Source organism: Lucilia cuprina, chromosome 4 (genome assembly GCF_022045245.1).
Source record: "Lucilia cuprina isolate Lc7/37 chromosome 4, ASM2204524v1, whole genome shotgun sequence".
NCBI classification, from domain to species: Eukaryota; Metazoa; Arthropoda; class Insecta; order Diptera; family Calliphoridae; genus Lucilia; species Lucilia cuprina.
This window is the reverse complement of record NC_060952.1, coordinates 13148302-13173910: the sequence shown is the minus strand read 5'-3', so window position 1 is coordinate 13173910 and position 25609 is coordinate 13148302. Positions and strand designations below refer to the sequence as shown.

Here is a 25609-nt window from a genome sequence, read left to right as displayed (position 1 = left end):
CCAAAATCACCTTTGTTACACATTTTTACCCCTTAAAAGTACGAATTTCAAAAAAGTACTAGACACCCATCTGCTCATTTTAAGAGTAGATACAGATGCATTTAAAGTTGTTCTTGTATCACTAATAGTATGTAACATAATTAAGAAACCCTGTTTTACCCGTTTTTTTTCCCCTTTTTACCCGTAAATGTGCAAATTTCAAAAAACAAATCTACTATCACAATTTCATGATTCTAGATTCAGCCGTTTGGGCTGTGCGATGATGAATCAGTCGGTCAGTAACGCTACTCTTCTATATATATAGATAGATAATATATTTATCAAGTTTATTTGGATTGTAAATCTTGATCTCAGTACAAGATATTAGAAAAAAAATTACTGCAATCTTTTCGAATCAAAAATACGTAATTTTTAGCGGATTGCCGGAAGAATAATTAAATTTTTCTTAGAGCTTTTATTATACTAAATAAATGGAAAATAATCAAAATTAATCCTTAAAAATAATCAACTAATTTTTTGATTAATTTTGATTTTTTTTTTTTGATTATTTTTATTATCATTAATTATTTATTAATCCCTGATTATTTTTAGATTATTTTTAATCGTAATCAACAATTAATTAAAAAAATGAAAATAATCGTTAATTAATCATTAATTTTACATATTTAATAAACATAATCTAATTAATATTAATTACGATTATTAATCATTATTTTACAGCTATGGTCTGAACGTAGCTTAAGATTTTTTATCGAAGCGTATTCGCTGCTAAACTATAAGAGCTATTGACCTAATTATGTTTCTGTTTTATTCACACATAGGTATATATTCCATAAATCCCCATTATATTATCCAAACTATTTAAAATTTTTTTTACAAAATTTTAAAAAAAAAGTTGAAATTTTTAAACTGCCGATTAACAATATATCTAACAAAAAAAGTAATAAGTTTCTTGTGCTGAAATCGGAAAACAAGATTGGATAAAACTATTTCAATTCGAAACCAAATATACTTACCATTTACTAAAGAAAAAGGAAAAGATATTCGATTCCATAATTCCAGATAGATTAAAGAGATTAAATTGTACATATGTATTTATAACCCCTGAAAACAAGACTAAAATGAGAAATCTTTCAATGTATTTTTTATGTTTCTTTATTTTAAAATATTTTTTTTTAATGTAAAACAAACGAAATGATGAAATTAAAAAAAAATCAAAACAAGACAAGACTTAACTTTTTGTAAGTCTTCGTTAACAAATTGTTGTTTCTTATGTATCATGTATGCATGTGTTTTCTTTCTTCCATTATAATTCGCGATAAAACATTAAGAATAAACATGGGTAATTGAACTGATTACAAGACCACTTAACATTGTTAAAATATATTCAGTGATTTTGTATTGTTGTTATTTTACGATATAACCAACTATAATAAACATTCTCTTTACCGTATTCTTTTTCCTCGGCATTAAAACCTTCAGATATATTGGGTGGACATATATTCTCCATATTGAAATAAAAAGTTGACTTAACTTCACGTAATTTATTTTTTGATTTCATTATTATGCGCCGTGAATGAGGATCCTTACCTTCTAAAATTTCACGTACATAGTGATCGGGTAATTGTATTTCCATTTCATCGGTCAATGAATCGCTGATCATATCAACAATGCGAGGTGGTTTACGTAGCAATTGATCACATACTTCATAAAAGACACTACTTAAATTCAAATGTATATGAATCATAAGTAAATGTTCTAGAGTACAGTGTATTTGCAATAGTTTCGCCAGAGTTTTAGCACTTTCATGTTCATCAAAATTACTATTCTTAAAACAAATTATATCGTTTTTCATTTTATTTCCAGTACTTTTGACATCATTGTGCAGCAATGTTTTACGCATGACAGTATTATCTTGCATAACAGCATTGCGTAGGGATTTACGTACGTTCGGTACAACAGCATCATTTTCTTTGTTATCATGTGCAGTGCTGAAAATGGGATATCCATAAAAAAATTTAATTATTTTATTATGTTGGAACTATAAGGAACACTTTCGTTTACCTTTTGTTTTTTAAATCATTAGCACTACAGATTTTGCTTTCAACAAATATATATTCATAGTCTTTGTACAATTTTTCCAAACCGATTTCCAATAATAATTCTAATGCCTCCGAACCCGAAAGACAAGGTATGGCTAATCGACGATTTGCCACCTCGGTTATAATTTCCGCTAAACGATTTTTATTTGTTGGAGTATTCTAAAAAAAAAATAAGAAATAATTTAAATTTAAAAAATAATTTAATTTAACAAAATTTACTTTTTAATTTAACTAAAATTTGATTTATATTTGAATTTTTGTTATTACATATTTCGACGAAATTTGCAGTTTTCAATGAAATGGAAAGTTTTTTAAAAACAATATTTTTGAATGAAACATTTCGTTAAAAAGCCGAAATTTTATGTTGAAAAGAAAAATGAATCACAAAATATTTCTCTTACCACAATATTACAACGGGCAGCACATTGAAACAGTATTGTATAAGCCAATTTTAAATCCTTATAAGATGAGCATTCTAAAATATAATTGAGTAATAATAAATTTTAGAACATTTTAAAAACAAACAACACATTATTATTTTGTATAAAGTTATTGAAACTAAGTAATAAAATATGTTTATATTATAATTTATATATTGGCGTAATAAACTCACGTTTTAAAATTTCCCACAATTTATCGGTTAAATCATTAAGACGTCTTATTTTAGCATTTTGTATGACATCCTCAATATCACGTTTTTCTCCACTACTAGGTTCAATTTCCGATATTTCAGTCATAACCTTATTAATGCTTTCACGTAATTCCACCATATCAATACCACTACAAAAAATGATAAAAGTTTTTGAGTTTAAATATTATTTTTTTATATATGCTTTTGCATTGCACTAAGTGAACACAAAGCTCTTAAAAGAAATTGCCTAAACTTTCATTTGAGTAAAAAATGCAACAACTTAGTGCATCCTTATAATTAATATACCACTACCTTATAATTAATATACGACTTTTATTCTCTTTATACCCTACACCACTATAGTGGGGAGGGTATTATACGTTTGTGCTGATGTTCGTAACATACAAAAATATTAGTCCAATACACACCTTAAAGTATACCGATCGATTAAGAATCATTTTTTGAGTCGATTGAGACATGTCCGTCTGCCCGTCTGCCCGGCTGGCTGTCCATGTAAACCTTGTGCGCAAGGTACAGGCCTCATTTTCAAGATAATTTAATGAAATTTGGACCAAGCATGTTTTTTGGCACAGGGACGAAGCATATTGAAAATGGTTGAAATCGGTCCATTATTTCACCTAGCCCCCATACAACCGTACCTCCCGATTTCAACTTTTTATGCTATAATTACGTCAAATATTCTATTATCTCTCTAAAAATTGGCACAAATAAGTTTTATATAAGTATAAATGACACTGCAGATTTTCGTAAGGATCGGCCCTTATTTGACCCTATTTGATCCTAAATTGTCAAAGCTGGCTGCAAAAGTGTTATCTATTCCTGCTAGCAGCATAGCATCAGATCGTAGCCATAGCTGGAAATATTTTAACAGAAAAAATAAACCGCCTAGATTTAAAAACTGTTGATAATATACACTTTTTAAATTCTATACATAAAATAACTCATTGGTAATATTTTAAAAATAAAATTATTTTGAATGCGTTTTACAAATGTGAATAATATAAAAGCTAATTTAATAAATAATATTCAACAATATTAAAAAAAAAACAAGTAGGAAAGTATAGTCGGACATGGCCGACCATATAATACCTACACCATGAATATATTTTTAAAATTTTTACTTTTTATAAAGAAACTTTTATGTTGAATATTATTCCAAAATATTTAAGCAATTTATTGATAAAAAAAACTAAAATTTCTAAATGAGGCTTTATATAGGTCAAATATGAGCCGATCCTCGTTAAATTTGGGAAAAGGATATATTTTTAAATAACAGTTAGTTTTGTTGAGTTTCATTGCGATACAAATTGTTACAAGTCAATTTTAGACGTTTAAGACATTTTTTGAAGGGCGGTTCGTATGGGGGCTAGGGTCAAATAAGGGCCGATCCTTACGAAAATCTGCAGTGTCATTTATACTTATGTAAAACTTATTTGTGCCAATTTTTAGAGAGATAATAGAATATTTGACGTAATTATGTCATAAAAAGTTCAAATCGCGAGGTACGGTTGTATGGGGGCTAGGTGAAATAATGGACCGATTTCAACAATTCAATAGGCTTCGTCCCTGTGCAAAAAAAAACATGCTTGGTCTAAATTTTATCAAATTATCTTAAAAATTGCGGCCTGTACCTTGCGCACAAGGTTTACACGGACAGCCAGCCAGCCGGAAAGACGGACGGACATGTCTTAATCGACTCAAAAAATGATTCTGAATCGATCGGTATACTTTAAGGGTATTGGACCAATATTTTTGTATGTTACAAACATCAGCACAAACGTATAATACCCTGTCTACTATAGTGGTGTAGGGTATAATTAAAATTAGTTTTATACATAGAGAAACATTAAGAGCAATCAGGGTGAATTAATTTTGTTAATTTTAAATACCCAATTTTTTTGTCTAGTCTTAATTAAATTAAGTTTGCAAATAAATCAATATTATTAATATTAAAAAATAATTTTATGTAAACGATTCATGACTAAAATTTTATAACCGATTATGGTCTATGTTATTGTAACAGTATTTAAATTAAAATAACAGTAATTTTATTTACATATTTGTAAAATTGCTTTTTCCCTGCAAAAAATATTGGTTTTCATGATCTATTTAGTTAAGCCATATGTAAACATTAGTACATGATTCGTTAACTAGTGCTATGCAATGTGGGCATAGAACATGTTAATTTTTGTGCAAATAAACATGGCCCATAGCCATGTTGCGAATCATGTACTTCTACAATTTTGGCAAGAGAGAAATTGAAATTACTCTGACTACGTGATCCTCACCTAGGACATTACAATGTTAAATTGTTTAACATTGTAATGCCCTAATGTATATTTGGATTAGTTTTGGATCAGTTCTAGACCTTTGAGGAGTATACTTTACACGAGTGTGAGTAGAGTCAATTTTTTAGGGTTATTCGTATTAAATTAAGATCAAACTTCTATCTGCTAGCAGAATTAAAAACTTAAATATATTTAAAATGTAAGAGATTAATATTATATTCCTTTGAAATTAAAAAAAAATATATCTACTTACATGCCACACGAATAATTGGGTTCCTTAGCTAAATCTGTATTTTCCGATTGCTTATATGAAATAATTTCATCACGTATAGCCATCAGTATACGCAATTGATTAACAAAATCCTCTGTCGAAGGGCTGCATTCACTAAAGCGAAAAGTTTGCTTCAGCATTACATCACAAGTTCTCAAATCTATTAACGACGGTGTCATTGAAGCTGTTGACCAGGAGCATTTTATAGAAATATTCGATTTTATGTGATAAGTATTTTCTATCTGAGTTTCAATACGAGCTTCTTTGCCAACAAAGGCATAGTGTTGCTGCAACAGAGACTGACTCGTTACAGTGTGTGTCTCGATAACCCCCATGTAATTGACAATACCTCTGATATTTTTATTACGCCCAAATTCGTACTGTAACAAAAGAGTTTTTGGTACATCTACTGCCGAACATAAGAACCATACAGAGCCAACTGCATCTGCAGAACCCTTTTGAAAATCTTCTGTCATAACATTTCTGGCCTTATCTACGGAAATGCCCTTGTGATATTCTTCTTCAGGTTTCCAGGGATTTCTAGAGATCAAGTTAAGATCCAAAGACATATCACCAATTGCATCCACCTCGCAATCATCTTTTAAAGGGCTGCCAGTTAAATCCAAATCAACATTTGTCGATTTTTTTATATTCAACTTGGAAGGTGATACAAAGCTCATGGGCTTTCCCTTAGAACGGTCCTAAAAACGAATAAGACTTGTTTAAATAATCGTAAAGCAAATGTACCCAATAGAAGCCATACCTCCACATAAAAAAGAATGATCTTGCCAGGATTCTCAGCAGCACCTACAATATTGTTTAAATAAGTTGGCGACAAGGCATAAGTTATCATATAATTCTCTCCATATTTTCGTAATAAATTTGCATAAACATTTGCTAAATTCGAAGACATAATAAGAAATGTTTGGATTTTAAGTTGAAAAAAATTCTGAACAAAAAAATATACAAAACAAAAAAAGTACGGCGGGTAATTTTAAATGGAATCAAAACAAAAGCGAAAAACTCAATAGATGGCGCAAACTACTATATAGTGTTACCAAATTTTAAGTTTAAAGCACACTTACCTAAATTAAATGGTATTACCATGATAATTATATTAAATACAATAAATATTTAAGAAACGCAAATAAAAATTTCAAGTATATATTTAAATATATATTCAAACATTCTTCAATCCTAATTTTACATCAATTTCTATATATCCTTAAACAGAGTAGTTTACTAGGTGGCAACATCAAAAGAAATGTTGCCAATCTAAAATCAAATAAAGTTAGTTAGTTAGTTTTTAGTTTTTTGGCGGTCGCACGTTTATTTTGTTTTTAATATAATTTTTATTAATTATGAACGATTTTGAAATGCAAGAAAGTGATTCAGAATATTATTCTGAAGATGAATCCAAGCAGAGAATTTCTACATATCCTTAAACAGAGTAATTAACTAGGTGGCAACATCAACAGAATTGTTGCCAATCTAAAATCAAATAAAGTTAGCAGTGGCAACGTTGTTACATACAGATTTTTTATTATTGTGTTTTTAGTTTTTAGTCGGTCGCACGTGTATTTTGTTTTTAATATAATTTTTATTAAATATGAACGATTTTGAAATGCAAGAAAGTGATTCAGAATATTATTCTGAAGATGAATCCGAGGCAGAGGTAAATAACTAAAAATATTGCCCAAAAATATTTAATGTAAACATATATTTCATTAAACAGTTGCAGGAAGCTTTTGCTCGTGGAGACTTAAAACCTGGACTCAATGTTGAATTTCAAAAGGGAAAAGATAAAATAAATGATATCGTATGTAAAAGATATTAAATATTTTATAAACAAATAATTACAAACTCTTAACATTTTAGCCCAAAATTTTATCAAAAACCGATGAAATTAAAAATGATTTACCTTGGTTGGAACGTATGGACATGATTAACGATTTGGCTCCATTGGCACCTGAATTAGCTATTGCCTTAGAGAAGCACGAACAGAAAAGAGCCAATATGTTTAAGGGAAATGCAAAATTACATTATATTCGTCCAGAGGAAGATCCTGTTTTGAATGATTTCAAACGTGAAATGTTATTCCATCGTCAAGCTCAGGCTGCTGTTATTGAGGGTATTAAACGTTTACATGAATTAGGCATTAAGACAAAACGTCCCGACGATTATTTCGCTGAAATGGCTAAAACTGATGAACACATGCAAAAGGTCCGTTCCAATTTGATGGCTAAACAAGAGGGTCAAGCTAAATCTGAACGCATACGCCAAATTAGAGAACAACGTAAAATGGGCAAAATTTTGGCTAAGCAAACGAAAGTTCAGCGTGAAATGGAAAAGAAGGATATGCTCGATAAGTTGAAAAAGTTCCGTAAGGGTAAATTGAAGAATCTAGATTTCTTAGAAGATGCTAAAGCCTTGGAAGCTAAAACTAAAAAATCCGCTGCCAAGAGAAAAGAACGCAATAAGAAATTTGGCTTTGGTGGCAAGAAGAGTGGTTCGAAACGCAATACCAAATCGTCATCCGCTGGTCTTGAACGTACAAAATTACCCAGAAGTAGAGTGGGATCCAAGGCTGCACCGGGTAATAAGCGCGTAGGAAAAGCGAGACGGTTAAAAATGAAATCTAAGAAATAAATTTTGTTTATAGATTTAGTATAAAATTAAACTTTTTGTGTTATCTTTTATTTCAAGGATAATTATGAAAACGCTATATGAAATAACAATATTAATAAGTAATACTTTACCGTACCAACAATTTTACACATAATTAAAACTTTTAATTTCAGTGTTCAGTTCACATCAAACATTTTCATTAATTTAATTTAATAAACATAAATTCATTTTCGCAATCAAATAAATTTGACCGCAAATCAGTTAGTTTGGTACAAGGTTTTTAGTACCGACGAATTTCTGACCTTAATTTCAAACTGAAATATTACGACCAGTTTCAGTCGATTTCGAATTCCGTAAATCGGTTCCATAGACATGATTTATTCCTCATAAAAATACAAAGCCTATACGGCAAAAAAATAAGCATTTATAGCAATGATGTAATAAGTGCATACTCAGTCCATCCTATCTCTGTCACGATCAATGCTTGATCGTCATATCTATGTCCATATATGTTTAAATTTAAATAATCTTTATATTCAATCAATTTTGGACAGACTCTGGAGATATTCTTAAATATTAGTAATGGGATATTCTTAGAGATTTTTACTGTATGTTTTTTTTAAGTTATTAGTACTACAATAACCCAGAACTTCTCAACTTAGAACTGATAGGAAAAATTGTCTTCCTAATTTATTCCTGTTATTATTTGTTGTACATTCTTAAGTTAATCTAAAATAATAGATTTTTGTAAACTAATCAAATAATTCATAAATTTTAAATGTATTCCTAATATTCCGCAGTTATTTCAAATATATTAAATAGGTATTTAACTGATTTTAAATCAAAACTAAAATTTAGCTTTTAAGTTTATTAAAATTTTTAATCCAGAAAAAGAAGTGAGATTAGTTAGAAAATATTATGTCGAAAGCCACGTTTTGGGAAAAGTGGTTTTTATGCTCTTATTCGCATCCATGCTTCATTTATTAAAATCAATATTCTCAAACAGGAAAATTGATCAAAGTACTTGTTACCTTGATACATCAAACGAAACTTTTTAAAATAAATACTGATTGTAATAAAATTCATTAGTAAAAAACATTATTAAATATTGACTTAAAAGTAAAAGTTTCATTCAATATCTTTATTTTTATTTTTGCTTTTTTTCTTTTTATGTACAACTTCATGTTCCACTTTATCTTCCAAAGTTTTTTCTTTATTTTTCTTTTTCTTCTTTTTTAGAGGTTTTAAGTCATCACTGGCTTCCATAGCATTCACCTCTGTATGTTCTATCGTATTAGTTTCTAATTCTGAATCTTTATTTTTCTTCTTCTTAGACTTTTTATTAGTTAATTCTTTCGTGTTTAATTCTTGTGCTTCTTCAGAAGCTAATGCTTCAAAATGTTTTCGTTTCTTTTTCTTTTTGTTAACATCATCTTGATATTCTAATTCAGGTTCTTCCAGTGTTTTATTTTTTTTCTTTTTTTCCTCTGTGGTTTTTTTCTGCTTATTTTCTTGCTTATCTTCACTAGTTCCATTACGCTTTGCCATCATCTTAGCCAACAATTCAGCTTCCTGTTGTTCAATTCGTGATAGTTTACCACTTAGTTTTAAACCATGTCTAGCTCCTTTGTGAGCAGTTCTACCTCCACATGCTTTAAATAATTCCTCATCCGTTAAGACTTTTACCTTAGAGACCTCTATATCATTAACATCAATTTTATCAGGATTTTCAACTTCATCACCCAGATTAGTTAAAGTTGCTGCCTGCAGGAAGTTGTCGTAACCAGACTTCATTTCATTGCCTTCGCCTCTGTTGTTTTTTAATTTTTTCAGCTTTTTTATAGAGTATCCTTTAGTGGAAATTTCAACGCCATCTTCATCATTTTTTAAATCCATTTTTATTTGTTCTCCTTCTTTTTGAACATTTACATTCGTAGCAGCTTCATTAAATACCCGCTCCCACCAGTGGTTATTAAAATCCGCTGCTGCCTGATCAGCACCAAAACCAGCATTATCAAATTTTAATGTGGCCCTTAAGGGTTTAGCAATGCCATCTTTGTTTTTTCCCAAACCATCACCATCTTTCCAGCCATAATTTAATAGGATTTTACGAGCAAAATCCATTGATTTTATTAATGTTTTTTAATAAATTCCTTACAAAAATAAAAAAAACGTGGAATAGAAGAAAAACAAAACAAATGGTTGCAGGGCGAGTTCATACAAGGTGGTAGTAAAGGCGCATTCACATTTGATGGTGTGCAAGGTGAGTTTATAAAAGGTGGTGTACATAAGGTGGTATTTTAAAATCTGCTGATATATATTTTTTGTTCGTTATTGCGTTTTTGTAATTTGCAGTTTATGTGGCGGAGAGTCGAATCGAAATTAGGGTTCAACTTTTTGCATTTTATGAAAAGTCTACTTTTCGACTTTTTGCATTTTGTGAAAAGTCGACTTTTCGACTTTTTGCATTTAGTTAAAAGTCGATTTTTCGACATTTTTCATTTAATTAAAAGTCGATTGATTTTTCGACTTTCAATATTTTATAAATAGTCGACTTTTCGACTTTTTCCGCCTTTTCGACTTTTATTTACAAAGTCGACTTTTTGAGTTATCGACTTTTTTGGAACAAAATAGTCGACTTCGACTTTTTTCGACAAAAAGTCGGTTGTTCGATTATTCGAAAGTCGATTTATAGAACCCTAATCGAAATGCAGAATACTAAAGTTGCCAAATGGAGAAAATTTCTACTCAAATTGAAATTAGGGTTCTATAAATCGACTTTCGAATCGACTTTTTGTCGAAAAAATTCGAAAAGTCGAAGTCGACTATTTTGTTCCAAAAAAGTCGATAACTCGACTATCGTCTATGAAAAAAGTCAAAAAGTCGACATTGTAAATATAAGTCGAAAAGTCGGAAAAAGTCGAAAGAAGTCGAAAAATTCGGAAAAAGTCGAAAGAAGTCGAAAAATTCGGAAAAAGTCGAAAGTCGAAAAATTCGGAAAAAGTCGAAAATAGTCGGAAAAAGTCTAAAATAGTCGAAAAGTCGGAAAAAGTCAAAAATAGAAAGAAGTCGAAAAAACTCAAAAAATTGCAACAAATAGAAAAAATATAAATAAAATTTTTTTATTAATAATAATAAATAATAATAATTGAAAAGTCGGAAAAAGTTTAAAAAAGTCGAAAAGTCGGAAAAAGTCGACTATTTATAAAAGTCGAAAAATCGACTTTTAACTAAATGAAAAAAGTCGAAAGTCGACTTTTCATAAAATGCAAAAAGTCGAAATGTCAACTTTTCATAAAATGCAAAAAGTCGACTTTTCGTTTCAAGTATAGAACCCTAATTGAAATGCAGAATAGGGGCCAATATATTTCATTCCTTTGGCATTAGAGGTCACTTCATAACGGACTTTCGGCCAATCAGTCAATTCAAAAGTTTTAAATTTTAAATGCATTAACTGAGCGTAGAAATGTTCCAAATTATTATTAAAAGAGTGTTCATTTATCTGACTTATTGCCTTTTTATTTATTTAAACACTAGTTGTACAGCAAATAAATATATTAGTTTGTGAGTGATTACAAATGTGAATTATAGAATACATCGTTATTACATTCGACTAGAGTTTCAGTGAACAGTTCAAATAAATTGTTAAGATCATTAAAAAAAACAAACAAAAGTAGTGGTAAAACTACAAAATCAGACATCAATGACAACTAATGTGTTATAGAGGAGCATGTTCCACCGCAAAACCTATGAATGTTATAGACAATGAGAGCGCGACAATTTCAGCAGTGGCATTACTCTACTACGTACATAATTAAACAAATATTGTGTGCTAATGATAAAATACCATTCTTATATGAAATTTATTTAAAATTGTAAATAAAAGGGAACAAAAATTTAACTTTAAAATTGAGAGAAAAAAAGACCAATTCAAAAACATACACTTGAGACTTGATCTAATATAGTAAACTTATACAAGTTTTTGATTCCAGACAACAGAAAGGCATCTAAATGTAATGAATTCGAATTTTTACACACACACACTCAAAAAAGAAACAAAAAATGCAAACTTGCGGCGGTGGAATTCGTTCCTAATCTACAATATATTATTGAACTTCTGTCGTTTTTATATGTATATGTAGCAGTCTTTTTTCTGCTCAATCTCTAGCAATATTGTGGCATTTAGTTTTCATTTGCAATAAACATTTTAAATAAAAATTTTTAAACCAATTATAAATCTTCAAAAATTTTCGGTTTTTTCTAATTTTTTATCATAGATTTTGTTTTATTTCCGTTTTAAACTTAAATAAAAAGTGTTGCTTTTTCTTTTTTATTACTCTTGGATGTTTTTTAAAAACAATAAAGATAATGGAGCTGTGGTTGTTGTTGTAGTACAGATGTTATCAATTAATTTTGTTGTTATTATTATAAGATTTAACGTCTTCTTAAGGACTTAAATACACACTTTAGAAAGCGAAGAGGAGCAAGAAAGCCATCATAAGACAGAAAAGACCCATAGCTTCAGAAAGGGCAAAACCCAAGATAGCGTAGGAGAACAATTGTTGTTTCAATGATGGGTTTCTGGCATAACCGATGATGAGGGAACCGAATACTGTTCCGATACCGGCACCTGTTGTATTGGAAGTTTAAAGATAAGAAGAGATGAAATGACAAAGAAAAAATATATATTAGCGAGATTGTTAAATACAAAAAAGAATTTTTCATTAAAAAATATTTTTGAAATTAATAATTTTTTGTTAAGTTTAGAGAGAAAGTCAGTCACAGATTAGTCTGAATTGAGTTCTGTTCTATAACAAGTTTTGCAACTTATTTTCAAACAGCAAGCACATCGCACTAAAATTGCTGGTCACAAAAGATTTCAATGGATCATTTTTGTAACAAAAACAAACCAGAATTTCTTGTCCCTTTGCCTTTTAATCATACAAGTTTCCTGCTAGAAAATTTATTAGTTTAAGTTCACATGTATAACACAACATGTTTTTTTCTGAACTTTGACCAAATCTCAGACCTTCCCGAGGCAATATATAGAGTAATCAAATACTCGTCTGTAAGCCCCAGATGCTAGATTGCAACTGACTTAAAGTGTAAACATTTTCAAAAAATCATTATATTGAAAAATATCACAAGTGAAAAATTCTTTGTTTCTAATTAAAAAAAATATATATATTAATTTTTTTAGGAGGCTTCCAATACTAACCGGAACCAGCTACACCGACTGTTGCAGCACCAGCACCAATGAATTTGGCAGCTGAATCAATGTCACGAGTGACAGGGGAGGTCTGGAATGACCTGATTTGTGGCAGTAAAGCAACTGGGGTTGTGTTCTGAGCGGCCAAGGTTTGGCTTTGGCTAATGACTGCGCTGCTCAATGGTCTCAAGTAAGCCTTGGAGCCGTTAACGAGCTGAAAAAAATAAAAAAAACAATTTTAAATATTATACATATATAGCGGACCATAAAATAAATAGATGAATTATATATATATAAACAAGTAGGAAAGTATAGTCGGGCATGGCCGACCATATAATACCCTACACCATGAGTATATTTAAAAAAAATTGTATTTTTTATAAAGAAACTTTTATGTTGAATATAAGCATAATTCCAAAATATTTAAGCAATTAATTGATAAAAAACTAAAATTTCTAAATGAGGCTTTATATAGATCAAATATGGGCCGATCCTCGGTAAATTTGGGAAAAGGATATATTTTTAAATAACAGTTAGTTTTGTTGAGTTTCATTGCGATACAAATGGTTACAAGTCAATTTTAGACGTTGACGCTAGGGTCAAATAAGGGCCGATCCTTACGAAAATCTGCAGTGTCATTTATACTTATATTAAACTTATTTGTGCCAATTTTTAGAGAGATAATAGAATATTGGACGTAATTATGGCATAAAAAGTTCAAATCGGGAGGTACAGTTGTATGGGGGGCTAGGTGAAATAATGGAACGATTTCAACCACTTTCAATAGGCTTCGTCCCTGTGCCAACAAAAAATGCTTGGTCCAAATTTCATCGACTCAAAAAATGATTCTGAATCGAACGGTATACTTAAAGGTGGGTATTGGACCAATATTTTTGTATGTTACAAACATTAGCACAAACGTATAATACCCTCCCCACTATAGTGGTGTAGGGTATAAGAAACAAAAACTATAATAAATTCCACAATCTCGCTTTAAGCGTGGATATGAACAATGTTAAAATTTACCCAATTGAAAGAATTAAAAAAACATCTATAGATTCAAAATTTTTATTCGGAAGTGCAAACAATTTATAAAATAGCCCCCATATTCATAAACAAATTTTTATTTTATAAACGACTTATAAATCAAATTTCGTATGAAAATTTTGTTTTATAAACCTTTTATAAAATAAAGTGCTGTTTATGAATCAGGGGGTAGGTATTTATTTTTTAGAAATGTTTTTTTTTTTTAATTTCTAATTTTTTTTATCAAGTGTTAAATTCGAAAAATGTTTTAAAAATTTTATTAATTTCAGCTCACTTAAATTGTAAGCATTTACATAAATTTTGATAACAATTTTTGTTGATTATTTAATCATTAGATAAAAAGAAATTATTTAACCTTAATTAGAAGAACAAGAAGTAAAAAAACATGCTCAATAGAATATGTAAACTACAATTTCACGAGACGAAAAAGGGGAGTTATGCAATAAATTTTGGCAAAAAAACACCTTATCAAAATAAAAAACAACTGTTTACAAAGTAAAAGTACAAAAAATTTCATTAAATTTAAACTTTTTAAAGAATTATTTGTTTTCTTTTTAAATTTGTATTTAAAAATAACAAGGACAATATAAGAAATAAACTATTTTTTATAATTTGATCACTAATTATATAAATTCATAGCTGTTAACTTTTTACAATGAACATCTGAGAATTTTATACACAAATAATTAATAAATAATAAAAATGTTATAGAATAAAACAAAAATAACATTTCAATCATATTTGTGGCCGGCAAAAAATATGTCACGCGGAACTATTAAATGTAAAATAAAGTTCAACACGGTTAACATTATAAACAAATATTTCATTCATCATGTTATATTTGAAACAAAATTATTATAAAATATTGCAAAATACATTTCCTTAAAGGAGGCTACATTGTTTTCATATTTTTTTTCCTTAACCTAACCTCAAATTTAACTTATGTAACGTTTTTTGGATTTTTTCTACATTTTGACAAATACAACTTTTTCTTAAAAGAGCGCGGTCATTGGAAATTCACCTCAACGTGGGAAATATACTACACACGAAGAGAGAATACGCGTAAACGAAGAGTATAAGAAAAAAAACACTACTACATAATGATGTATAGAAAAAATCGATTCTATGGAAACTTATGTAATGCATAAAATGCAGTTTTATTCAATAAAATAAAAATTAATACTTACAGCGGACCTGGCAACGGGGGCAATACGGGAGACTGTTGATACGAACATTTTGATTTGTTTTTTTTAAGATGCTTTGAAGATCAACAAAGAATTGAAGCTAGCGCACGTAGACTCTGTAATAAAAAGAAAATTGAAATTAGCTTTATTTGCAAAAGTAAAGAAATATTATTATAATTGTTAAATAACTTAAGTAATAAAGCCCTCATTAAAAGAAACTGTCAAAGTATTTGCAACTTTTTTCAGTTGTTTGCCATTTGCAGTGTTGAATTACGTAACCCCTGTTAGGCCTATTTAGTATACTAATCATTCAATAATTCGAAATATTGCCATAAAATATTTTAAAATTATTTGCTTATTACTATTATTATAAGAATTATTTAACACTTTTTATTAACTTAAAGCACTTTTTATTTCTAAAATTCTAACTTTTTTTAACCCAATTACTAGTGAAGCTGCTGAAAGCCGCTGAACTTGATTCCAACTGACAACTACTAAATGTCGTGTCTGTAAATTGGCAAAGTAGTGTTCGGTAGTTATTGGAAGTGTATTGCTATCTCTTTTCAGCAAATCTACCACTGCCGAACAAGATGGCCGTCTTCACCTCGTTTCTTTTTTCATTCTTATATATCTACCACACCACTGTCTCGTTGGAATTTTCTCAGCAAATTGCGAGTTATTTAAGAAATTTTTATTCTTTTTACTAATTTAAATTTGAACACTTTTATTGTTAAATGTAATTCAACTTTACATTGTTTTATTACAATAATCAAATGAAAATCTTTGAAAACACTTTTAACTGTTCACGTTTTACTTTGACACAATGATTATTTAACACCACCAATGTGATTACATATATATAACAAATATAATCTCTATTTCTTTCTACTTAATGCGGTAACTTAATTCTTGCGTGTACTCACTTCGAACGAACCCTGACAACAGTGGCCAAAATGAAATGAGTAGAAATATTACGTCGGACAAGCTAATATTAATGTCTGCATTGGAATTTTCACACCGTGGTGAACTGGAATTTTGACAGTAATTTTCCGGTAGCTGTCAAATACGGAGTATGTTCAGTGATAAAAGCTGAGTTGCATTTTGTCTTATAAATATAAATATTTATTGTTTTTTTGTTCAATATATATATAAAAATGTAGTAAATTCAATTGCCAGAAATGTTTGCTTTATAACTTAATTTGGTTAACTAAACTAAATTTGTTGTTTTTATGAAAAGAAACAGTTTGTCAAATATTAATTTAGTCTGGCAATGATGTTAACACGTTTATTTTCTTCATATATTCCCATGGTTGGAAGTAAACTTCCAATCATGTGCCATTTTGCTTAGGTAACAGTATCGACAGAGTTGTATTTATCTTAATTTACCACCAAGTTACATTGAATTTGTTACATAATCTTCAAAGAATCTTCGGATAAAATAATTGATTGTTTCAAATGAATTTTTAGTTTTTATTATTATGTATTTTAATAATTAGTTTATTTCGAAGGAAATTAAATGCAATAATACATGTAATTAAAACATGTAAATCTTTGTGAAATTTTCATGATAAAAATAATGACTTCAACTAAATCTTATATAAATCGAAATATTACAAAATCTTTACGGATTTGTTATTCAAACTTGTATTTTTTTATTATTATTTCGCTCAAAGAAGTCGACTCAAATTTTGTTGATTTTTTTTTGTATGGTTATGGACATATTTTTTTAATGTCTGATTATTTGATTATTTTACAACGAATAATGGAACTTTTGACAAAATAATATGCAAAAAAGTTAACTTTCTTTAAAATGACAAATAAAAATTCAAAATTACTGTTATAATTTAAAATATAATATATAGACTTTAAAAAATCGAAAAAGCGATTGTTATCGGAAAAACCAAAAGTCTCAACTTCGATTTTTGTCAATTTCTGGTAAGAAAAACGTCAAAAAATCAATTTTGCAAATAAACGTTAAAAAATATACAAAACATATTATTCCGTTATTTTCTAAAATTAAATGTTAAAGAACACAACACGCGTTGTAAGCGGCAAGCGCTATAGGCTTCTGTCAAAAAGTTAAAATATTGTTTTTTTTTAATATTTAACAAGTTACACACTGTAGTTTGCCGCGAAAAGTTCAGCAACTTTTGCGCGTCGGCAGCCGATCAGGGTTGTATTTTGTTTAAGTAGAATAAAAATATACTAATATGAAATAAATTTTAATGAAAGAGAAACAAAAATTAAAAATTTTGGTTCTTAAAAGTTTAAAAAAATTAAGTTTAAAAAAAGTTAAATTATGATTAAAATGACGCGTTGTGTGTAACTTGCAGTTTATAAGGCGCTAAAAGTTTGAAAAGCGTTAAACGCCTTGCCGCCTTAATAATAAATTGTAGGTAAATTGCGAAATGTGTAATAAAAATATAACTTATAATGTGTTATTTTTTTTAATTTTAATTAAGTTAACTGATTTTTATTTAATTAGAAATATATTTAAAATATTTTGTGTTTTTGTACTCGATTAAAAATCCTACAAAAATTATTTAATTTTTAAATATGTAAATATATTATAAACTAGCTAATACCCGGTGTGCTCCGCTACCCCAATCGAAGGTTCAATTCCAATTATTTACTGTGTGTGAGAGAAAGAAAAATAAATATCAACCATGTCTTTCTCACACACACACAAAATCAAAAGTTTCTCAGCAAAAGTTTCCCAGTGTGAATCAGGTCTTAATAAAATTATTTTTTAATTTTTCCACAATGCCAAAAACGTCGATACCGCCCATATTGTAGATGTAATTTTCCAAATTTCACCGATTTTTTCAAACGTTAATTAAGATTTAATAGCTTTCCAGATATGGAAGACGCCAATCCGCACATTGAAAGTCCGCCAATTTGTCTCTTAATATTCACAAATTTTTCATGTAAAATTTTAAGATTCTAGCTCTAATAGTTTCTAATTTATAATTAATTCATATGAGGGTTGCAAGCCCTCCGTGAATGTCTGCCCTTTTCCCCTAATTCTCCAATAGTTAGTCCGCCAATTTGTTACCCAAAATGTTTACACGGATGTTAAAGTTCTTCGTGCAAAATTTGAAGAATCTAACTCTAATAGTTCCCAATATAAACGAATTTTTATAATTAAATTATATGGAAGGTGAGACGCAACCTGATGCAAGTCCGCCGTCTTTTTGTTCTAAATAATCATATTGACATTAAAGTGTCTCCGGCAATATTTGAGGACTCTAACTGTTATATTTTCACAGATATTCTCATTCTTATTTTTTTATAATTTGGGGGGATCGGAATATGCCACGCCCACTAAAGCCATTCCGCCTATTTTGTCCACAAATATTCTAATGGATATCAAAATTGTCCATACAAAATATTAGTACTCCAGTGGGCTTCTCGACCACTTGAAATTTCAAAGTAAAAAGTAGCCTATAAACTCTTCCCGTCATACAGGAATACACTGTGAAAATTTAAAGAAAATTGGTCCCCGCCGATTAGAAGTCTATAAACCTTTAATATACAAACACACATTCATTTTTTTATATATAGATATGTACCTTCAGAGAAAAAAACTGAAAAACGAAAAATAATTAAAAATAATTACCCCAATTTATTTCTTCTTGCTATTCTATAACAAAATTGATTGGCAACCCTGCAAACATTTGTGACTCACCACACCTGATGTTAAATAAGCACCTTTAATTAAGGTAACATTAATATTATTTTTTTGTTTTAGACAACATTTAATAATATAACAACATAAAATAAAATTCCCAATATTTAGATGTTTTCTATTTAATAGTAGAGGTTATCGATTTTTAATTTTACAAAGTATAGAAACAACAATCCATACTACATACATATGTAATTTGTTTACTTTCTCTCAGCAATTGCGATGTATCGTCCGTCAGTCGTGATTTTTATAGATATATTCACCACCAAATAGTTTGTGTTTTCGCCTTGAATTCGTTGGATTTGTTTTTCATTGCGCATTCGAATCGCAGCGTCAGCAAAAGAGGTCGCGTCGCGAGGTGTCTTCGTCTTAGCAACGCACGGTTCGAACATGTTCTAATTTAGAAAAAAATCATTTAAAACGCCCTCAAATTTCTGCAAATATAAATACTAAGCAAAATGTCGTTTTAAATACTAACAATTGTGCAAAACTTTAAAGAATTTAACTGCGAAAAGATCATAAATTAAAAAATTGAAATATGTGTTTCCTTTGACTAAAGTACATCGCATCATATATAGCAGCCCCCCAAATAAAAAATTGCATAACAGCGTCAGTAGATGTGTGTATTTTGTGTATGGTGTGTATGTGTGCGTTAATGAATAAAAACAACAGAAATAGCAAGAAAATAGAAGAGAGCGAGAGAGTTTATATTATGTATTCGGTTTGTCACGAAGAAACAATAATATAAACAACAAAAATAGAAAACAGTAAATTTAAAGAAGGGTGTGTTAGTGTGTGTATGTGGAAATGTTTTTACAAACAAAATAAATTCACCACTATTACAACAAAACTAACATTTATTATTTTACCACACCACCTTAGCAACTGCTAAATAAATTTATACAGAACTATCTAATGCTACGTATAACTAGCATTTGAATGTATCTAGCAGAGTATTAATCTACTTACTTATTCATATACAGCAACAACACAAAATAAACATAATAAATATCCGTCCAGTGTTTTAAGAAGCGTATTTACTTCTCCCTGTATCTAAATACATTCATACTTATTTAGATACAATTATATAGATACTCTACATATGTACATATGTATATATGTATGTATATATTTATTATGAATCTGCATAAGTTAAACATGCATCTGAGTGTGTGTGTGCGTGAATGTTTGTTTTGATTCACACAAATAGAAAAATAAAATAAAAAGTCTGTGTAGTGCAAGTTATTCAAAAAAATTAAAAAAAAAAATAATTAAAAACAAAAGAAGTCCATGAAGCCCCGCTTTATAATGTCAAAAGTGTAAATATTTAAACAATACAACGCAATTTTATAGGATTTTTTATACAACACATTTTAAAATATTCGAATAATATAAATTGGGGATAATAAGGTAAGTTAAGGTTTAATTTACGGCATTTATTTAGATAGCAAAATTCATTGTCCACATTGGTCCTAGGTACATTCATACATATGTAGGTATATTTTGTAAAAATTTTTAATTTTAAATACCTATGAATGAACTGCATCTTTCTAAAAGTACCCTAATTATACCCTACATCACTATAGTGGGGAGGGTATTATGCGTTTGTGCTGAAGTTTGTAACACCCAAAAATATTGGTCCAATAACCACCTTAAAGTATACCGATCGATTCAGAATCATTTTTTGAGTCGATCAAGACATGTCCGTCCGTCCGTCCGTCTGTCCGGCTGGCTGGCTGTCCATGTAAAACTTGTGCGCAAGGTACAGGCCGCAATTTTCAAGATAATTTGATGAAATTTGGACCAAGCATGTTTTTTGGCACAGGGACGAAGCCTATTGAAAATGGTTGAAATCGGTCCATTATTTCACCAAGCCCCCATACAACCGTACCTCCCGATTTGAACTTTTTATGCCATAATTACGTCAAATATTTTATTATCTCTCTGAAAATTGGCACAAATAAGTTCTATATAAGTACAACTAACACTGCAGATTTTCGTAAGGATTGGCCCTTGTTTGACCCTAGCCCCCATACAAACCCCCCTTCAAAAAATGTCTTAAACATGTAAAATTGACTTGTAACCATTTGTATCACAATGAAACTCAACAAAAGTAACTGTTATTTCAAAATATATCCTTTCCCAAATTTACCGAGGATCAGCCCATAATAGACCTATATAAAGCCTCATTTAGATATTTTAGTTTTTATTATATGGTTTTTTATTATGGGTATTATATGGTCGGCCATGCCCGACTATACTTTCATACTTTTTTTATTATGATTTTATATGATCAAATTTTATGCAACGTCGAACATTTGAATCTAATCGGTTAATATTAATCCGTTCTGAACAGTCTCCAATATTTGATAATGTGATTAAAAGGGAAAATAGATTATTTCACACTCATATAAATAAATCAATACGATCTCTGTGAATCATTGACATATTAGATGGATTCTTATTTCGGATTACCAATTACGGTTCTGGGTAGTCTGCGTAGTTATAAACGGCATCTCGACTTTTAATTGGATTATAATATTTAACTCGTTTTCTTGTTTAGTAGGATAACATTATTTTCTGTTTCTTATGCAATATATTCCAGTTTTAAGTTTACAACTACATAATTTAGAACTTGTCAGAAAATTCCTATGTGTATGTTTTTATACTCAGATACCTATATGAATTTTAGTATTTGAAGAATATACGATATGACACCACCAATTTTCTCCTAAAAATTTATATTGAAATTATTAGTTCGCTATTTAAGTCATTTGTATGGGGCTAGATTCAAATGGTTCCCGAGGATTACTTCGGTGGAATAAGGCCTACAAGACAGGTGTTCTCTTAACGGACTTAGACTTATACATATAAAACAAATAGGTAGATATGTATGTATGCATACATACATATTTAATATGTAATTCGATTCTTCTATCCATAATACAAACGAAATGACGGGACAAGGATAAAAACAAAAGTAAAATTAAACTTACTTGTACCATAATGTTTGAAGTCGCAATTCTTAGACCTGGTCCACAATTTTTTTGAGAAACTTTTTCTTAATTCTCTTTTGAAGGAAACTTCAAATATCCAGACATAGAAACTTTTGTTTCATGAACTACGTGTAAATTCCATTGATTTGTTTACAAAAAAAAATTACAAAGATGAATAAAATATAAACATTTCTAAGAAATTTTACACGTAAAGTATCAACATAATATAATTAATATCAATATGTTTAATTTCGCTAAAATTTAAGATAAAAATATTACGAAAGGTTTTCGTACATTCGTAAAAATAGAAAAGGGTTTTATTAAATAATATTTCGTATTATACACGAAATTTTTGTAAATTTTTGTATTACGAAAATAGAAGTTACGAAAATTTTTTTCTTAAAGTTGAGTATGGATTATTTTCAGTGTACATACATATGTAATTCATATATTTTTTTAATTTCGTAAATTATCACTTTATTTTTGAACAACAAAACGCGTCTTATTAGGAACATCGCTTATAACAAATTTGAATGGTCCTAAGGAGTTCGTTATAAACAGGTTTTACTGTAGTATGAAATTTTTTGCCTAATTTTGTTGAAAATCCAGATACCTACAACAATAAAACAAATAGGATAATTATGTTATGAAAGTTAGTATAATGGCAGGTGGGTTACCTAAAATGTTGTTGCCTGTTGAAGGAATTAGGTATTTTTCTTTTAGATTGAATCTTAATAACAAGGTGTTGGTATATAGGATTAGTCCTAGAAGAAAATTAACACTTTAGCAATTTCAATATAAAGTATTTTTTGAGCGTTAATAGTCAGTTATTATTGATAGTTTGTCAGTCGGGGTAAGATTTGCATTTTTAGGTAATAAATACATATGTTTGTAAATAATTTGTTAAAATCATTGTTTATATAAAATTCTTTTAAATACCTACCTATTATCTTTCTTGCAGATTTAATTTGACAACATTCAATTTATGTACTAACTAAAACCCACCGGTAAAATATTAATTGCAAAATCAGCAACGTGGAATTGGATTTGCAACAAATAAAAACAAAAATCCAACAATTCGACCGTAGTACCAATAATACACCTTATAAACAAAATAAACTTAAAGAGAAGCACAAAAATTGGCAAAGCAACAATGATGGCGCAAACCAAAAGTTAGGAAACCACAATTTCAAACATAATCATAAAACATCATTATCATCATCGAAGTCTTAATCATAATGCTCCACAACAGCAATAGAAAATAAGCAGCCAAGCAGGCAAAGAACAACAACAAAACAATTAAAATAAAAAAAACTTGAACATATGAAGTTGAAGAAGTTGCATTTTAAAATTCACCACAACCGTTCTTTCAGGTGTAATAAACAATACACTCTCACATATTCATAGATACAAATGAGAGAGAGCTGCATTTTTAAGAGAAATATCAAGTGAGAGTTGGACATAAACACCTTAAAAACAGTGTATCTGGTTGTTTACATGAAGCGGTCAAAAGAAAGGTAGAAATATAAAAAACATACTGCCTGGCCGTCTGGATGTGTTCGTATAAGTTGCGGCGATAGCAAAAAAGAAGGTAAAACAAAGCAGAAATCAAAAAACATAGAGCGAAGTATAAAAGCCAAATTAGAATTAGCAACGTAACCAACAGTATTTAAAAACTACAACAAAAGCTGAAATTCAAGTAACAAACGCCTAGCGTTAAAAAGAGACATCAATATTGTAATAAATACAACGTCAACAAACCAACACCAATACACACGTACAACGTAATTCACCACTTGGTAAACGTTCCAGAGAGAGAGTGTGAAAGAGAAGAATAACAAGTCAAGTTAATAACAGAATCGCATAGAACAGGCAAAAAGAAACAACTACAGTCAACCATCAAAACCAACTCGCAATAGAACAAACAGCTAACGAGGAGCAAATCGACCGACCGAGCGACCAAACGTCGGACATAAGTTTTGTTTTTTGTGCGGTCGAAGAGCAAATAACGCAGCAATTGTCGGCGATTCCGCAGTCTGCTTTAGAAGGGACATGGCCGTCTTTTTGCTCAACATTTGTAAATTTAATGGCTGCGGAATCACATTTCCAAGTTTGGGTGATTTAATCCAACACATTGAGGACACACATATTGGTAAGTTGAAATATCAATATGTATGTACATTTATGTATTGATGTATCTATGTTGTTTTAGAATATAAATGTGTGTGTGTGTGTGTGTGTGTTTGCAAAAAAATATTAATAGTTTTTCGAACTAATTTTCTTAAACTCCAGTTTTATTAACCAAAATTGCATTGTTTTAAAGTGTTTTATCAAAAGTATCTTAAACTTTAAGAATATTTTATGTGGTGCGGTACTGTCGCGTGATACGTTAATTAAATAAATTGTATTTGTATCTATTTACAAGCATATGTATATATGTAATTATATACAGTATGTCGTTATATACATACATACATATGTACATGATTTTGATGTCATTGGATTATTTTATTTAACTATAACGAAAACAACAATATACCTACATATAAATAAATAAATAAATAAATAAATAAATAAATAAAAAATAAATCAAGTAATACCCGGCCTGGCATCCATGAAACCCGTACAATGTCCAACGTAAGCTTTTTAGATTTGTTTGTTTGTTTGTATATTAAATGGAGGAGAGAGTAGAGTGTATTTTTATAAACCACGAGTATCTGTGTATGTACATTGTGTTTACATACAGTGCTGGAAAAAATGATAGTAATATATACTTAAAACTTTCATAGTTAGCCAACATTAGTACAAAAACATATACAAATTTTCTATAAATTGCATGTGGGTACATTTGATTACAAATTGTTAAGCTTTAATTTAATATCAAGCAATATAAACATGATTTTAAGTTCCTAAAATGCTGCCAGAAAAATGTCTGTCAACATATAATTATACCCTACACCACTATAGTGGGGAGGGTATTATACGTGTGTGCTGATGTTGTAACATACAAAAATATTCAATACCCACCTTAAAGTATACCGATCGATTCAGAATCATTTTTTGAGTCGATTAAGACATGTCTGTCCGGCTGGCTGTCCATGTAAACCTTGTGCGCAAGGTACAGGCCGCAATTTTCAAGATAATTTGATGAAATTTGGACCAAGCATGTTTTTTGGCACAGAGACGAAGCCTATTGAAAATGGTTGAAATCGGTCCATTATTTCACCTAGCCCCCATACAACCGTACCTCCCGATTTGAACTTTTTATACCATAATTACGTCAAATATTCTATTATCTCTCTAAAATTTGGCACAAATAAGTTTTACATAAGTATAAATGACACTGCAGATTTTCGTAAGGATCGGCCCTTATTTGACCGTAGCCCCCATACAAACCCCCTTCAAAAAATGTCTTAAATGTCTAAAATTGACTTGCAACCATTTGTATCGCAATGAAACTCAACAAAACTGTTATTTAAAAATATAACCTTTTCCCAAATTTACCGAGGATCGGCCCATATTTGACCTATATAAAGCCTCATTT

The 25609-nt window shown here is 29.5% G+C and overlaps 4 protein-coding genes and 2 long non-coding RNA genes across 8 annotated transcripts; 2 read left to right on the top strand and 4 right to left on the bottom strand.

Moving 5' to 3' along the window:
* Nucleotides 1-1139: 1139 nt before the first annotated feature.
* LOC111681564 (protein zwilch) lies at nucleotides 1140-6321 on the bottom strand. The gene is made up of 6 exons (XM_023443409.2): nucleotides 6077-6321; nucleotides 5296-6014; nucleotides 2716-2882; nucleotides 2504-2577; nucleotides 2065-2261; nucleotides 1140-1991 (listed from the first exon to the last, which is right to left on the bottom strand). The coding sequence occupies exons 1-6, from the start codon at nucleotides 6224-6226 to the stop codon at nucleotides 1388-1390; spliced, it is 1911 nt and encodes a 636-aa protein (XP_023299177.2). The 5' UTR covers nucleotides 6227-6321; the 3' UTR covers nucleotides 1140-1387.
* A 517-nt stretch (nucleotides 6322-6838) lies between these two features.
* LOC111681569 (probable rRNA-processing protein EBP2 homolog) lies at nucleotides 6839-7993 on the top strand. Its single transcript, XM_023443416.2, has 3 exons — nucleotides 6839-6988; nucleotides 7049-7132; nucleotides 7192-7993. Exons 1-3 carry the CDS (start codon nucleotides 6923-6925, stop codon nucleotides 7960-7962), a joined length of 921 nt encoding a protein of 306 aa, XP_023299184.2. The 5' UTR covers nucleotides 6839-6922; the 3' UTR covers nucleotides 7963-7993.
* A 1054-nt stretch (nucleotides 7994-9047) lies between these two features.
* On the bottom strand, nucleotides 9048-10284 carry LOC111681572 (G patch domain-containing protein 4). Its single transcript, XM_023443419.2, has one exon. It carries the CDS (start codon nucleotides 10063-10065, stop codon nucleotides 9070-9072), a length of 996 nt encoding a protein of 331 aa, XP_023299187.2. The 5' UTR covers nucleotides 10066-10284; the 3' UTR covers nucleotides 9048-9069.
* A 1154-nt stretch (nucleotides 10285-11438) lies between these two features.
* LOC111681589 (ATP synthase lipid-binding protein, mitochondrial) lies at nucleotides 11439-16376 on the bottom strand. 3 transcript variants are annotated; one of them, XM_023443438.2, is made up of 4 exons: nucleotides 16305-16376; nucleotides 15385-15497; nucleotides 13160-13364; nucleotides 11439-12571 (listed from the first exon to the last, which is right to left on the bottom strand). In XM_023443438.2, the coding sequence occupies exons 2-4, from the start codon at nucleotides 15430-15432 to the stop codon at nucleotides 12408-12410; spliced, it is 417 nt and encodes a 138-aa protein (XP_023299206.1). In that variant the 5' UTR covers nucleotides 15433-15497; nucleotides 16305-16376; the 3' UTR covers nucleotides 11439-12407. The 3 variants fall into 3 exon arrangements, with proteins under 3 accessions (XP_023299206.1, XP_023299205.1, XP_023299207.1); XM_023443437.2 differs by lacking the exon at nucleotides 16305-16376 and adding an exon at nucleotides 15811-15950; XM_023443439.2 differs by lacking the exon at nucleotides 16305-16376 and adding an exon at nucleotides 15744-15794.
* A 2781-nt stretch (nucleotides 16377-19157) lies between these two features.
* Nucleotides 19158-24299, top strand: LOC124419567. The gene is made up of 2 exons (XR_006940692.1): nucleotides 19158-20479; nucleotides 23027-24299. It is a non-coding gene; the product is annotated as an uncharacterized LOC124419567 (long non-coding RNA).
* Nucleotides 22484-23139, bottom strand: LOC124419569. The gene is made up of 3 exons (XR_006940693.1): nucleotides 23009-23139; nucleotides 22743-22829; nucleotides 22484-22678 (listed from the first exon to the last, which is right to left on the bottom strand). It is a non-coding gene; the product is annotated as an uncharacterized LOC124419569 (long non-coding RNA).
* Nucleotides 24300-25609: the final 1310 nt, after the last annotated feature.

What these genes read in the sequence shown, in the direction of transcription:
- LOC111681589 (XM_023443438.2), bottom strand. Translation starts at nt 15,432, where the DNA reads ATGTTCGTATCAACAGTCTCCCGTATTGCCCCCGTTGCCAGGTCCGCT. An exon ending in CCCCCGTTGCCAGGTCCGCT is followed by an intron (nt 13,365 to 15,384) that starts GTAAGTATTAAT and finishes TATTTTTTTCAG; the next exon opens with CTCGTTAACGGCTCCAAGGC. An exon ending in AGTCGGTGTAGCTGGTTCCG is followed by an intron (nt 12,572 to 13,159) that starts GTTAGTATTGGA and finishes CCAATACAACAG; the next exon opens with GTGCCGGTATCGGAACAGTA.
- LOC111681564 (XM_023443409.2), bottom strand. Translation starts at nt 6,226, where the DNA reads ATGTCTTCGAATTTAGCAAATGTTTATGCAAATTTATTACGAAAATAT. An exon ending in CCCAATTATTCGTGTGGCAT is followed by an intron (nt 2,883 to 5,295) that starts GTAAGTAGATAT and finishes CATTTTTTGTAG; the next exon opens with TGGTATTGATATGGTGGAAT. An exon ending in CTGCCCGTTGTAATATTGTG is followed by an intron (nt 2,262 to 2,503) that starts GTAAGAGAAATA and finishes TTTTTTTTTTAG; the next exon opens with AATACTCCAACAAATAAAAA.
- LOC111681572 (XM_023443419.2), bottom strand. Translation starts at nt 10,065, where the DNA reads ATGGATTTTGCTCGTAAAATCCTATTAAATTATGGCTGGAAAGATGGT.
- LOC111681569 (XM_023443416.2), top strand. Translation starts at nt 6,923, where the DNA reads ATGAACGATTTTGAAATGCAAGAAAGTGATTCAGAATATTATTCTGAA. An exon ending in AAGATGAATCCGAGGCAGAG is followed by an intron (nt 6,989 to 7,048) that starts GTAAATAACTAA and finishes TTCATTAAACAG; the next exon opens with TTGCAGGAAGCTTTTGCTCG. An exon ending in AAGATAAAATAAATGATATC is followed by an intron (nt 7,133 to 7,191) that starts GTATGTAAAAGA and finishes TTAACATTTTAG; the next exon opens with CCCAAAATTTTATCAAAAAC.